Source organism: Dasypus novemcinctus, chromosome 23 (genome assembly GCF_030445035.2).
Source record: "Dasypus novemcinctus isolate mDasNov1 chromosome 23, mDasNov1.1.hap2, whole genome shotgun sequence".
NCBI classification, from domain to species: domain Eukaryota; kingdom Metazoa; phylum Chordata; class Mammalia; order Cingulata; family Dasypodidae; genus Dasypus; species Dasypus novemcinctus.
Window position 1 is genome coordinate 12,805,864 of NC_080695.1, and position 12,110 is coordinate 12,817,973.

The 12,110-nt window shown below is 43.8% G+C and overlaps 1 protein-coding gene across 1 annotated transcript; it reads right to left on the reverse strand.

Annotated features, from left to right (window-relative positions):
- Positions 1 to 7,938: 7,938 nt before the first annotated feature.
- OCM (oncomodulin) lies at positions 7,939 to 11,585 on the reverse strand. The gene is made up of 5 exons (XM_004459716.3): positions 11,457 to 11,585; positions 10,768 to 10,835; positions 10,069 to 10,201; positions 9,503 to 9,612; positions 7,939 to 8,183 (listed from the first exon to the last, which is right to left on the reverse strand). Exons 2-5 carry the CDS (start codon positions 10,826 to 10,828, stop codon positions 8,158 to 8,160), a joined length of 330 nt encoding a protein of 109 aa, XP_004459773.1. The 5' UTR covers positions 10,829 to 10,835; positions 11,457 to 11,585; the 3' UTR covers positions 7,939 to 8,157.
- Between the last annotated feature and the right edge of the window lie 525 nt (positions 11,586 to 12,110).

A 12,110-nucleotide genomic window follows, 5' to 3' on the forward strand; every position in this document is an offset into this window, starting at 1 on the left:
TGCATATAAATTGCCCAGCACTTAATCATTATTCAATAAATTACTATCATTGCTTGCTCTTGAAAGACCTTCCCAAGTAACTTGCTTGGTGCATGAACTTCTTTTAGTGAAAATATTTTGGAATTAAAGCAGTAATTTTACAAAATTTTAAGATAGTGGTCCCCTTCCCCATTTTTTTCCCCTTACATCTTATGGGGCGCTTCTAATATATAAAATAGACATAAGAGCTACTATGGTTGAATGAAGGCCCAGGTGGTAGACTGAGGGCTAACTGTGCCTTCCCCTGGCCCCTTTCCAGGAGCTACCATTCTCAAACCCCGCCCCCCTTGCCCCCTGGGGCGGGGGATTCTAATCCGTCTGCACAGAACCCTGAGACTCCAAGGAACAGAGTTTGAAAACTCCAGTTTAAAGAATTCTTTCCTCTGTCTTGAAGCAAATGATTCTGGAAGGAGAATAGAAAGACAACAGGACTTAAGTCGGGGAACCTGAATTTGAGTTCTGGCTTTGCTGTTTACCAGTATATGACCTTTGGCCAATCATTTAACCTCTTTTAGCCTGTTTTCACCTTGGTAAATTGACGTTATTAGTACTTGTCTCACAGAGTTATTACAAATATTCACTCATATAATACAAATGAAAGCATTTTGCAAAGTACCAAGTACTCTTATAAATATGGTAAGATAACTTTATAGTATCAATCAAGATTTCTCCCCAGCATGTCTATTTGCTTTTACACTTTGACTTTCCTCCCAGTCAGTTGCATTAGTTGCCATAGGAGAGGAATGATAAAAAAAGAGAAAGGATCATACAAGTGAAAAAAAAAAAATTCTTCTGGGTTTCAGAAACTACAGAAGAAGGAAACGTTAGATACTGTGCTCCCCTCCTCACCTATCCCAGCCCCAGGCTGTGACTAAGTTGGCGTGTAGTGATGATAGACACCCATGTAGGTTTGGAGATCTGAGAGGAGAGAAAATGTGTGCCTTGCTTCCCAGTGGAGCAAACCTTATAGAGATCGCCTCCCCTTCCGCCCCCGTCAAGTATGATGCAGCTGGAATAGAGTAAGTCCCAGCCACATGAGTAGGTAGTGAGCCCCTATATGGTCCAGGAAGCAACCAGATGTTTTACTTGTACATAGAAGTAATTCAGGAAAAGCCAGGCCTGAGCAGTTTCAACACCACACAAGAAGGAGGTTGCCAAACAAGACGCAGCAAATAGACACAGAGAACAGACAACCGGGGGAGAGGGGCAATTAAATAAATAAATAAATCTTTTAAAAAAAAAAGGAAGGAGGTCGCTGTGGTCAGGGAGGATCCACCACTCAAGACCACAAGATGAGAGATGAATGTGGGTGACTCGGTGATGACTAGGGTGGACTGAGCAACAGATCCTCTCTTCCTATAGCACACCACCACCAGCACCCTGCCCAGCTTAGGGGCAAAGGGAACAAAGGAGCCCGAATCATAATCCTGAATTATGATTCTGTCACCTAGGCTAATGGGGACTCAAAAGTAAGTTCAGTCGTAAAGAAAGAAAGAGTTATGTCTTTTGCACAAAAAATTTATGAACTTAAAATTCCAAGGGAATGAGATATAGGATAGGCAATATTTTTTTGTGGTGGAAAGGGAGCACAGCTCCAAGTAGAAAGCCACAGTTCCAGGGTGAGAGGTTCTGGACAAGTTATCACAAATTTTTAAGTACATACCACCCTCCTCACCCCCCAACAAGAAACTGAGCTCCTAGGTGGTAGGACTCTTGGAGCTATCTTCTGGTTGCCAGTGTCTTGACTCAAAGGACATAGTAAATGTGTTGAATGAATGAATTATGAAGGCAGGGAAGAGCAACGGTAGACAAAGGGACATCGGAGATCAATTTTCCTTCTTCAGAGTTCTGCCTGCCCCTGTCATGCACAGAACTCAGTCACAGCTGATCTGATATTCTTGGGGATCCTCTCATAACCTGCTCAGTTCTAACCTTTAAAAGGAAGCTGTGGGCAGCAGACTTGGCCCAGTGGTTAGGGCATCCGTCTACCACATGGGGGTCTGCGGTTCAAACCCTGGGCCTCCTTGACCCGTGTGGAGCTGGCCCATGCGCAGTGCTGATGCGCGCAAGGAGTGCCCCCCGTGTCCCCAGCGTAGGGGAGCCCCACACGCAAGGAGTGTGCCCCGTAAGGAGAGCTGCCCAACACGAAAGAAAGTGCAGCCTGCCCAGGAATGGCACCACACACACAGAGAGCCGACACAAGATGACGCAACAAAAAGAAACACAGATTCCCGTGCCGCTGACAAAAACAGAAGCGGACAAAGAAGACGCAGCAAATAGACACAGAGAACAGACAACCGGGGCAGGGGAGAAGGGGAGAGAAATAAATTAATAATCTTTAAAAAAAAAAAAAAGAGGAAGCTTTTGGGTAGAGGTTTGGATGTAAAATACACCTGAAGGTCATCTGTACAAAGGGCCACTTCATTCTTCTTTCTTGGGCAAAATAACAGACTAGTGGGTCGAGGAGCCGATCCTTTCTCTGTTGATTTGGAGCCCAGAGGCTCTGTCATTCAGAGGTGACCTTCATCACGAGGGCACATCTGTCTCCTGCAGTTAAAACTGTCATCAGTCTTCATCTTTTATGATTGTATAAGGTCCTGTAAAGGATCTCCAAAATGTGTGATTCTTTCCATTAAAAATTTTAAAATCTGAGGCAAGTTCTGTCTGTCACAGTTCAGTCAGACAAGCAGAAACACAAATGTATGCATATATATGATGTAATTGTTATATATAAATTACCAGTATTATGGAATTATGTAAACATATAATGTAAATAACTCACAGGTGTTATGTACTCGTGAAAGCTGGTTGTAAGGCTCTTGCCTTCACATCCAGCGCTTAAGCTTGAAGTCGGCAAGGCTGGAAGTCAGGAGGAGAAGATGGCTGTACCGTGGGGGAAAGCAGGAACAAGCTGGAACCCATGAGGACAGATTGGCACTCACATCCGTCTCTCACTGCCTCCAACTGTGATGATGGGGATGTCCTCCAGGAAAAGCTGGTGTCCTCTGTCACAGAGGCAGACACCTGCCTGGAGCCGAGAGATGAAGGAGGAAGCCGAGCCAGCAAGGTCAGCCAGCAGATAAACCACCACCCTGCGCCGACCTTCCGAGTGTAAAATACAATGGCTGTTGCTTCACTTCCACCCTCCAAATCTCAGGCGAAATCTCTCCTGTGGCCCATTTAACTGACTACATACAGCGCAAGCAAGCTGACATATTACAAAGTTGCCACTTAAGCAATGCCAAGATTTGCTAGTGCAGCGGTAGCACAGGTGTTTGTGATGTTGCTTTTGTTCTCACCCATGTTTGCAATAGTTGATAATTTTTAAAAATTTAAGAGTGTTGTAGAACCCCTAGGAAAACAATGTCAAAATGTATCCCCTACCAAAAAAAGTTGAGTTTTGAAAAGTTAAAACATTATGTAAACAATTGTCCTCCCAGTGAATAAATTAGCAGACCAGGTGGAAACTATCCTGGTGATTCCAATTTCATCTGTCTTCTTAAGTGTTTGCACAGTAATACCATACCTTAACAGAAGCAGAGGAGATACAAGATAGTTTTTGCTTGAAATTGGATTCCTGAGTACTCATTACACAAAATTAAACTGCAGTTGTTATACGGACTTAACTATGTAGCTGAACAAATAGACAAATATTTTGCATCTTTGCTGTTTTGCTATACACTTTTCCTTTTTTTTTTTATCGAGCTGGAAAGAACTACTTTGATAAACAATATATTTTTAAATCTTATAAATATTTCAAAATGTGCAGATGCTGAAGCAAAAGACAAGATAATATTTACCGTGTTTTAACACTTATTAGACTCAACAATTAAGCACATTCATGGAACTGACTTTGAGATCACATTTCATTAAGTTATAAACTACTCTGCCAAACTATAGGCTGAAATTATAATTAAGTAAAAACAGTCTAAATTAAAGGCACCATTGCAGCCCCATCTTCTAAGCAGTTAGAACACTACCAGCTCTGTAATCTGTGATGCAATCGAGGCCTCCTGTCAGAAATGGATCATCCACAGTGAGAACACGCTCTCAGCAAGGGTTGTCCATAGTTATCTGAAAGCCAGTGAAAATAAGACAGTCACAAAATTTACGTGCTTCCGTTTTCTTTAGAGTTTTTCCAGTTTTGAGTAGACTCTGGATATGTTATATTTTAAACTTTGTATATTTGTGTATAAAATGCAAATGAGTCAAAAATGGGTAGAAAATTTTAGGAGAATAGGACGCAGGGCTTTCATTAATTTGAGGGTAGAACACATCCTTTCCGTGAATATGTTTTTAAAGTCAGAATTTATTGCTACTTTGCTTAGAGAGAATAACTGGGTACATTTTACATAGATGTTTCATTTTCTCTAGTTACTATGCTCCATTTTTAAAAAGGGCTGCAGTCTTATCTCATTGTTCTGTAATCCTACCAGCTGGAGATAAGGCTGTTAACCTTTTGCTATATATCCGTTGTCTTTTTTTTCTGTGAGGTACATCTTGAATAGGACCAATTAATTGTTTTGTTTGAAATTTATATAATGACTAAACTTAGATAATTTTTTAAAACATTTCCAATTTGCCCCCAAATATTTTTAAATGCTAATGTTTCCCTGAAATTTTAACTTAGGAAAATAAAAAAACACTAACAAATACACACAAACACCCGTAGAAGTACTGTGGCCTGACTCAGGTGGGATGACCCTTCCCGAGAGCACACCCACCCAAACAAAATCCAAACGACATATTTACAAATTGGTATGAGTTACAATGGGATATTACTGGGCAATAAAGAAGAATGAAGTTTTTTTTCTTTTTAAGAGTTATTATTTTTTAAAATTTATTTCTCTCCCCTTCTCCCCCCGCACCTAGTTGTCTGCTCTTCGTGTCCATTGCTGTGTGTTCTTCTTTATCTGCTTGCATTCTTGTCAGGCAGCACTGGGAATCTGTGTCTCTTTTTGTTGAATCATCTTGCTGCGTCAGCTCTCCGTGTGTGTGGTGCCACTTCTGGGCAGGCTGCACTTTTTTCGTGCAGGGCAGCTCTCCTTGCGGGGCACACTCCTTGTGCATAGGACATCCCTATGCGGGGGACACCCCTGCGTGGCATGGCACTCCTTGCGTGCAGCAGCACTGCACATGGGCCAACTCACCAATTAGAATGAGGAAAGACAAGATTAGTGTCTTTCATTTAAGCATGCCACCTGGTACTTTTGAGTGCTAAATACAGGGGGACTGGCACCTTTTGACTGCTAGAATATATGAGTCTGAAATTATATTTCTAAGACAGGGTTGGAAAAATGGACAAAAATAATTTTAATCGTCCTTTTGAAACAGAATGAACAAAATTCATGAATAGCCTTCCAGAGAAGGTTATTTCCTATATGGAAATATTCATATTTTTTATGGAAAAATCATGACACTTGACCCCTTGTTATACATCCATCAATTTTCCCCAAGGCATTCAGAACATCGCAAAGATCCCGTGACACCGTGTTCCCCAAATTTCCCATAAAACCCCTCCCCTCATTCTTGCAGCCGCCTTCCTAACAGGAGAAAAACCCTCGATCTTCAACCTGGATCAGGGTGGTGGAGCACGCAGACCATTAAAAGCTCACAGGCACAAGCATTATTTTAAAAGCCTCGTCATCCACATTGTGAGTGCTACAGGATGATCACGTGGAGCGATCTTACACTTTCATATATTTTTGGTGAGATTTAACATGGCCTGTACCCATTGTTGCACAATCCTGCAGAACACTTCACTGCCCCCCAGTTACCCCTTCTTCCATCTATTCTATTCCTCTCTCCCCCTCCCCTCGGGGCCCACAGTGACAACCAAGCTTCACTGCTTGAAGGGCAAGATTGATAGATACTTGCAGCAGTGCTGAGGGCTTGACACACTAGTGTGTCCTCCCCCATTGGGAGCCACCCATGCTCTCAAGAGACATTCTCCCCTCTGTTTGAGAACTTCGGGTCTCCCCAGGATGGGGATACAACACCTTCCTTTTTAGAATTTTCTTGGGAGAAAGAACCCTTAGCGAGGAAGAGCTGATTCCAACGTCTGCCTGGAGGGCAGCCGGGAGAGGCCCAGGCAGGTGGTTTTAAGAGTCGAGCCCCTTGGGCATCAGCCTGCAGCGGAAAGGGCTTGTTGCTGCCCGGCTTTGGAAGGCGGCATTGTCACCCACGTGGGGAGGCCCGTGCTGGGAGGAACAAGCCCTATTCCTGCCAGGAAGGGGACGCATTTGTGGGGGATGAGCGAGTGGAGGCGCGGGCAGGGAGAAGCAGCGGGGAAGAACGCCGCCAGATTAGGCGCTTTAGTTCTTTGACCCTCCCGAAAGAGTTCTTCCTTTTAGAACCATATTTCCCAACTTTGGCGTATTTGAAAAGTACATTTCTCGTTTTTGTCAATCCAAATACCATCCCTCCTATTCCGTGATAGCCTTCTTCAAACCGAAGCACTTTCAAAAGCCTGACACCTCCTTTAACCTCGTCCTGAGCAACAATATTGAAACCACATGTTCATGCTAGTTTTAGTTTTTCTAATTCCTATTAAAATGAATACATGATTATTAAAAATGTTGATCCCCGTGCCCCCTAAAGCCATCTTGAGCCCCTCTTGTAGCACATGCCCCATGCTTTGAAAAACTGCTTTAACGTGACCCTCCGAAAAAAGAGGGTTCAGAAATTGCGAACTATTTTGTGTGGAAACCTGGGAGATCCCAAGACATTGAGAGCTTGGAGTTTGGGTAAAGAGTGTGAGCTTTTAAGCAACTCCCAGGAAAATGCCTCACTTACTCCTGAGCGTCCTCAACTCGGGGTCAGCCAGCAAAAAGTGCTTTTAACTGCCACCTGGAGATCAGCCTAACGAGATTTTCCTAGCTCGAGGCTGCCCAGCCCTAATGAAAACCCTGTAACGGGACCCCTCCAGCTAGCCTCAGATGCTAAGGCGATTCTGGGTGTAATTGGCCTAAGTCGTATCAAGTGAATGCCAGGAAAGTAGTAGCTGAGAAAGGGAAGGGGGAGGCAGCAAGAGATTGGATGAAAGCAGGCAAGTCTCTAAATAGCTTGTTTTGCTAAGGAAAAAAAAAGGCTTGAAAGTGGGTCTGTTTATGCTAAGTAGCATAGAACCGCACACTCGGTTCTGTCTCATACTCTCTGTTTTATGGCAGCCTAACATAAAGAAGAACACCTAAGAATGCTTTTCATACTGGCCAAAATCTCTTCATATTAATTTCACAGTCAGGGAAGCGGATTTGGCTCAACTGATAGAGCACCCGCCTACCACATAGGAGGTCCAGGGTTCAAACCCAGGGCCTTCTGACCCGTGTGGTGAGCTGGCCCACGTGCAGTGCTGATGCGTGCAAGGAGTGCCATGCCACACAGGGGTGTCCCCGTGTACAGGAGCCCCATGTGCAAGGAGTGCGCCCCATATGGAGAGCCGCCCTGCCTGAAAAAAGTGCAGCCCACCCAGGTGTGGCACCGCACACATGGAGAGCTGACACAGCGAGATGATGCAACAAAAGGACACAGATTCCCAGTGCCGCTGACAAGAATATAAGCAGACACAGAAGAACATACAGCGAATGGACACAGAGAGCAGACAACTGGGGAGGGGGGCAGAGGGAAGGGGAGAGAAATTAAAAAAAAAAAATTTCACAGTCATGATTTGCTGAGAAAATCCTAGCATGACAATGCCATTTATTTGTGACATTTTCCCTTAAACCTGGTTTCCCTGTTGGCTTATATACACCACCAGTGTGGCTTCACTCAACACTTAGTAGGACCAGAAAGCTTTCAAAAAGTCCTCAGCCCCCAAATGGCTTTCATCCCCTTACCCAGCTGTGAAAAAAACACACCCGCACAGCAGCAAATGATGAGAAATGCCTCTTTATTGGATGATTTTTTAAAAGGCATTGTGAGCCAAGAGCCTTACAGAAGTCTTCGGGACATATGCAGTGGATGACTTGCCAAAACAAACGAGCACATTGCAGAAGCTTTTCAGGGAAAGTTAGTAAATGAATCTGGGGTAGGAGGTGGGGTTCCCCCTTCTTGGGGCTCTGGAGGCTTCCAGCTGTTCATCTCCTTCTCTCCTTTCTCTGTCACCGTAGACGGAGGCCTTTAAGAATGCACCATTTCCTGGAATTCTAGAACAGAAGAGGTGACAGCAGGGTCAGTGTTTTAAAGACATGCTGTGGCCAATGAGAGTTCTGACGAGGAGAGGAAAGGAAGCAACTTGCCAGATGACAGGCACCCACCCCCAGTGCAAAAGGAAGAAAAAAATGTGGCTGTCCAGAATGCAAGCCAGGGTGGTCTATGGCGATCCATCTTTCTGCATCATCGGTGCAACCTGACAGACTTCTTGAGCTGTGCAATAAAGCCCCTTCCATTAGAACTCTTGAGCCCGAGGATTTCCCTCTGACAAGGAATGAATTCAGTATCATTGCCCCTCACAATTGGTGAACATCGAACTTTTTTGTCTCGTTAATTTAAGGCAGACATAGGAGGTTTACTAAAAACCAGCAAACCAAAACCCAATAAGGTGTGGATGCTACAGAGTGAAATTGAAAACTCGAGCTTTTTAAAAATATATTTATTATCAAGTTTTGCCTTTTGGGAAGTCTTTTGTGGTTATGCTTAAGTAAATCAACCCCCATTACCTAAACTATTCCTCTGAGTTGTATATAAAAGCTTCATTAACTCCTGTGCAGCAAGATATAGTGGTATAATTTTGAATAGATTTTAAAAATGAGTTAAAGCAGCAGGTTTTAATATCAAGTTAGCACCACCATAAGGACCACATGAAAGTTCTTCTGGGTTGGTGTGCACGAAATAGCCCCAAAGCACATAAGCAACAGGACAAAATCAAATGGAAATAATCCCGTGCCATGGGATTGCACTTAAATTTGAATATAGGGCTCTGCTCAAAGAAGCCTCCGTCAATGGGGGTTGACTTATTTGCCCTTGGACTAATGTTGTCCACTTGGTAGGCTATCATCCAATACAAATTATTTGTTTAAATGCTTGGAAGCTAAGAGACTTTTCCTACTCAAGTTAATTGATTCTCTGGTATGAGATACACTTGAGAACATACCTGTCCCTTGTTTATGTGGGCTCAGTTCCCACAGGTGGGACTTCCAAGCATTACTTATAAGGTACATCAAGGCATCTTGCAAATAGTTGGCTAGGGAGCTGGCTAGTCCCCTAGTAAGGTGAAGGACATTTTCAACTCACAGACAATGGCCAGAAGGACCAGCTTTTAATGTACATCCCCAGGCATCATGCCTCAGTCATTACAAATACCATTTGCATCCTCACTTTTGTACCATTTTACAGATGAGCAGACTGAGGCTCAGCGAGGTTAAGAAAGGGGACTAAAACCCACATGTGCAAGATTTTATGGCCCAAGATCCCAAGACGCTCCCCGACCAGCTGTGTCTTATGCTATGTACAGTTGAGAGCATACCGTCAGCCCCAATTTTCCCATCTCCGTCGTTGTCTGCAGCGGCCATCAAGGACTTGGTTTCTGACTCGGTCAGTTCTCTAGCACCACTGTCAAACTTCTGGAGGAAAAACCTGCAGGATGATAAAGATGAAAGGGAATTTTTCTGAAAGACCATGCCTCTCTGTGCTTACCCTGTCTTTTTCTTCTTTTAAGCAAACTGTCTCTTTCCAAGCAGGTGCAGTCGTCAGTCAGGGTTTTTTTTTAGCAAGCGAAGGCTTCCCTTCATTGGAGAAACCAATGATGGTCATTTTGCTAAGAGTTGTTCACTGCTTTTGGTAAGTCCAATTGCCAAAGAACACCCTTTAAACTAATGAGTTTTTGCGCCTACGATCTCTAGCACCCTTGTTTAGTGTCTCGCGTGGATAGACGTGTGACCATCTGAGTCATGCTCTTTGCATTAATAAGATTCTCCTGGATGACCAGCACCAAGGCAGGTCGTGAAAAACTGAGCAAATTGGCCTCCACCATCACCTCCCACCCCACCCAGCATCGCGGGGGGTGCCTGCCAGGCTAAGGACAGAGCTTACTTAAGTTCTTCTTCATCCAGGTATCCGCTCTCGTCGTTGTCTATGACCCGGAAAACATCCTTCAGCTGACCGGCCGACAACCTGGAGAGGCCTGACGTCTGGAAGAATTTGGGGGGTTCAAAAGTATCTGGGTCTGAAGAACAGAGAATGGGTTATTCTGAAGCTCATTGGTGCATATTCGATATTTGGACCAAGGTGCTGAAAATAAAGATTATTAAAACACTTTTAATAATATCCCTGAACTATAAGGTTGCTCTAAATTAAAGAAAAGAGAGAGAGAGAGAGAAAGGCTGCGAGTGGTCCAGGATTTTGAGGCAGCCAAAAGACTAGATGACCCTGGGATATCATCTCCCATTCCCTTTGCCCAACTTTCCTCCTCCACTTGATTTTGTCCATCTCCCCTTTTCTCTTCTCCTCTATGCCTCCCTGCCCAGTTTACAGGTGTATCCAAGGCCCCAACATCACTGGTCTAATTAGCAGGGAAAGGGATTACAGTCATTAGATTTAAACAGGGAAAATGGACTCTGAATTTCTCTGTTCACTTTCAGTGAGTTTCTTCAGTCTTACGATAATGTCACCACGTGCTCAAGTCATCCAGTTAATTCTCTGGTGCTGTGAATTTTCACCAAAGCCCCTCACCGGGAGTGTGCATACCCGAGGACCAGCCACCCCTGCCCCTTGGGCCTGCCGCCCCTTTACCTTGGCACTCCTGCAGGGCGGCGGTGATGTCGTCAGCACTAAGGAAGTCTGTGATGCTCATTTTCCACCTGTTCACACAGAAAAAATGAGATGTGGCTGATAAGCACCAACGTGCATGTCCAGGAGGACTACACTCTCCCAGGGCCCGCTGAAACTGTAGATTTGTCTGGAATTTTTACAGACTGATAAGTATGGCATTAAGAAATGGGACAGAATATACAAATAAAAAGCCAATCCTGAAAAACCTCCAGACCTCTTTGTTTCAGAGCCCTCTCGTGAATTCACTCCAAAGACATATAAAAAAAATACAACCCAAAAAAGTGTTTGATTCTGTTTTCCTGTAAGAAAATGTCTACGAAATCAATCACTGATGTAGGCCCCTGCAAACCATTCAGAAGGAAACCGTGTTACAAACCCAACTGCATTTTTATACACCAGCCAGAGAAATGCGGTCTTGCAAATTCTACTTGGGAAAAGCTACAGCCAGGGCTGCTTGTAGACCTTCTGTGGGAAAGATGCTATCGGTCCCAAAGGATGGGAATCAGAGGCTTGAAAAGCTGTCTATCAGAGATCAAAATCTTTCCAGGTATCAACTCCATGGGATAAGAGAAACTTGAGCACAGCATGAAGAAAACTGATGTGAATGCATGAAGGGAAGGCGAGCCGAGGGAGATTCACCACCCACTCACCTTTTTAGATTTTTCCTCAAGAAGAATCAGGAAAAAGAGCTGAAGAGGCAAAAAACAGATATACTTTTGCTGCCTTACCAGCCTACCTTATATAGGATTGAAAAATTGATAACAACTTCTTAGATTTCTTTTTCGGCGATCAAGTGGAGGTAGCTCAAATGTCTCGCTTCACTAAGTAAACCTCTCTTTTTTTCTATTTATGTCTCAAGGGAATGTGGGTGGGAACAGCCAATTTTTAAAAACAAACCTCAACAAACCTTAACTAAGGTTGCAGTTCTGCCTGGTAAAGAGAAGGAGGTGGCCGAAATGAGAAAAACAGGTACGGGGGGTGCTCTGGAAACCGAAAAGGGCTCCCCAGATGTTAGTGACTGCTATAATGAACAAGACAGTTTTCAGCTTTTGAAACCGTGAACACGTGAAACTGACCTTTCACCAAAGATGACAGACTCAAAGTCACTGTCACTAGATGGACACCCGGGACTTATCTAGCAAAGAAAATATAACTGCTTAGGTGATTTTCCTATAATCCTCTTGAGGTTGACATTTACCATATATATCTTAAATAGTACACACTCAAAAGGCCAAAAGGAGGGAAGCAAAGAGCCATGTCCAACCCTAAAACTATAATTTGCTACAAAAAATATTCTGAGTCTA

Coding starts and splice junctions, on each gene's coding strand:
- OCM (XM_004459716.3), bottom strand. CDS start 10,828: ATGAGCATCACAGACTTCCTTAGTGCTGACGACATCACCGCCGCCCTG. Junction 10,202..10,767: donor CGCCCTGCAGGAGTGCCAAG/GTAAAGGGGCGG, acceptor TCTGTTCTTCAG/ACCCAGATACTTTTGAACCC. Junction 9,613..10,068: donor CTGGATGAAGAAGAACTTAA/GTAAGCTCTGTC, acceptor ATCATCCTGCAG/GTTTTTCCTCCAGAAGTTTG.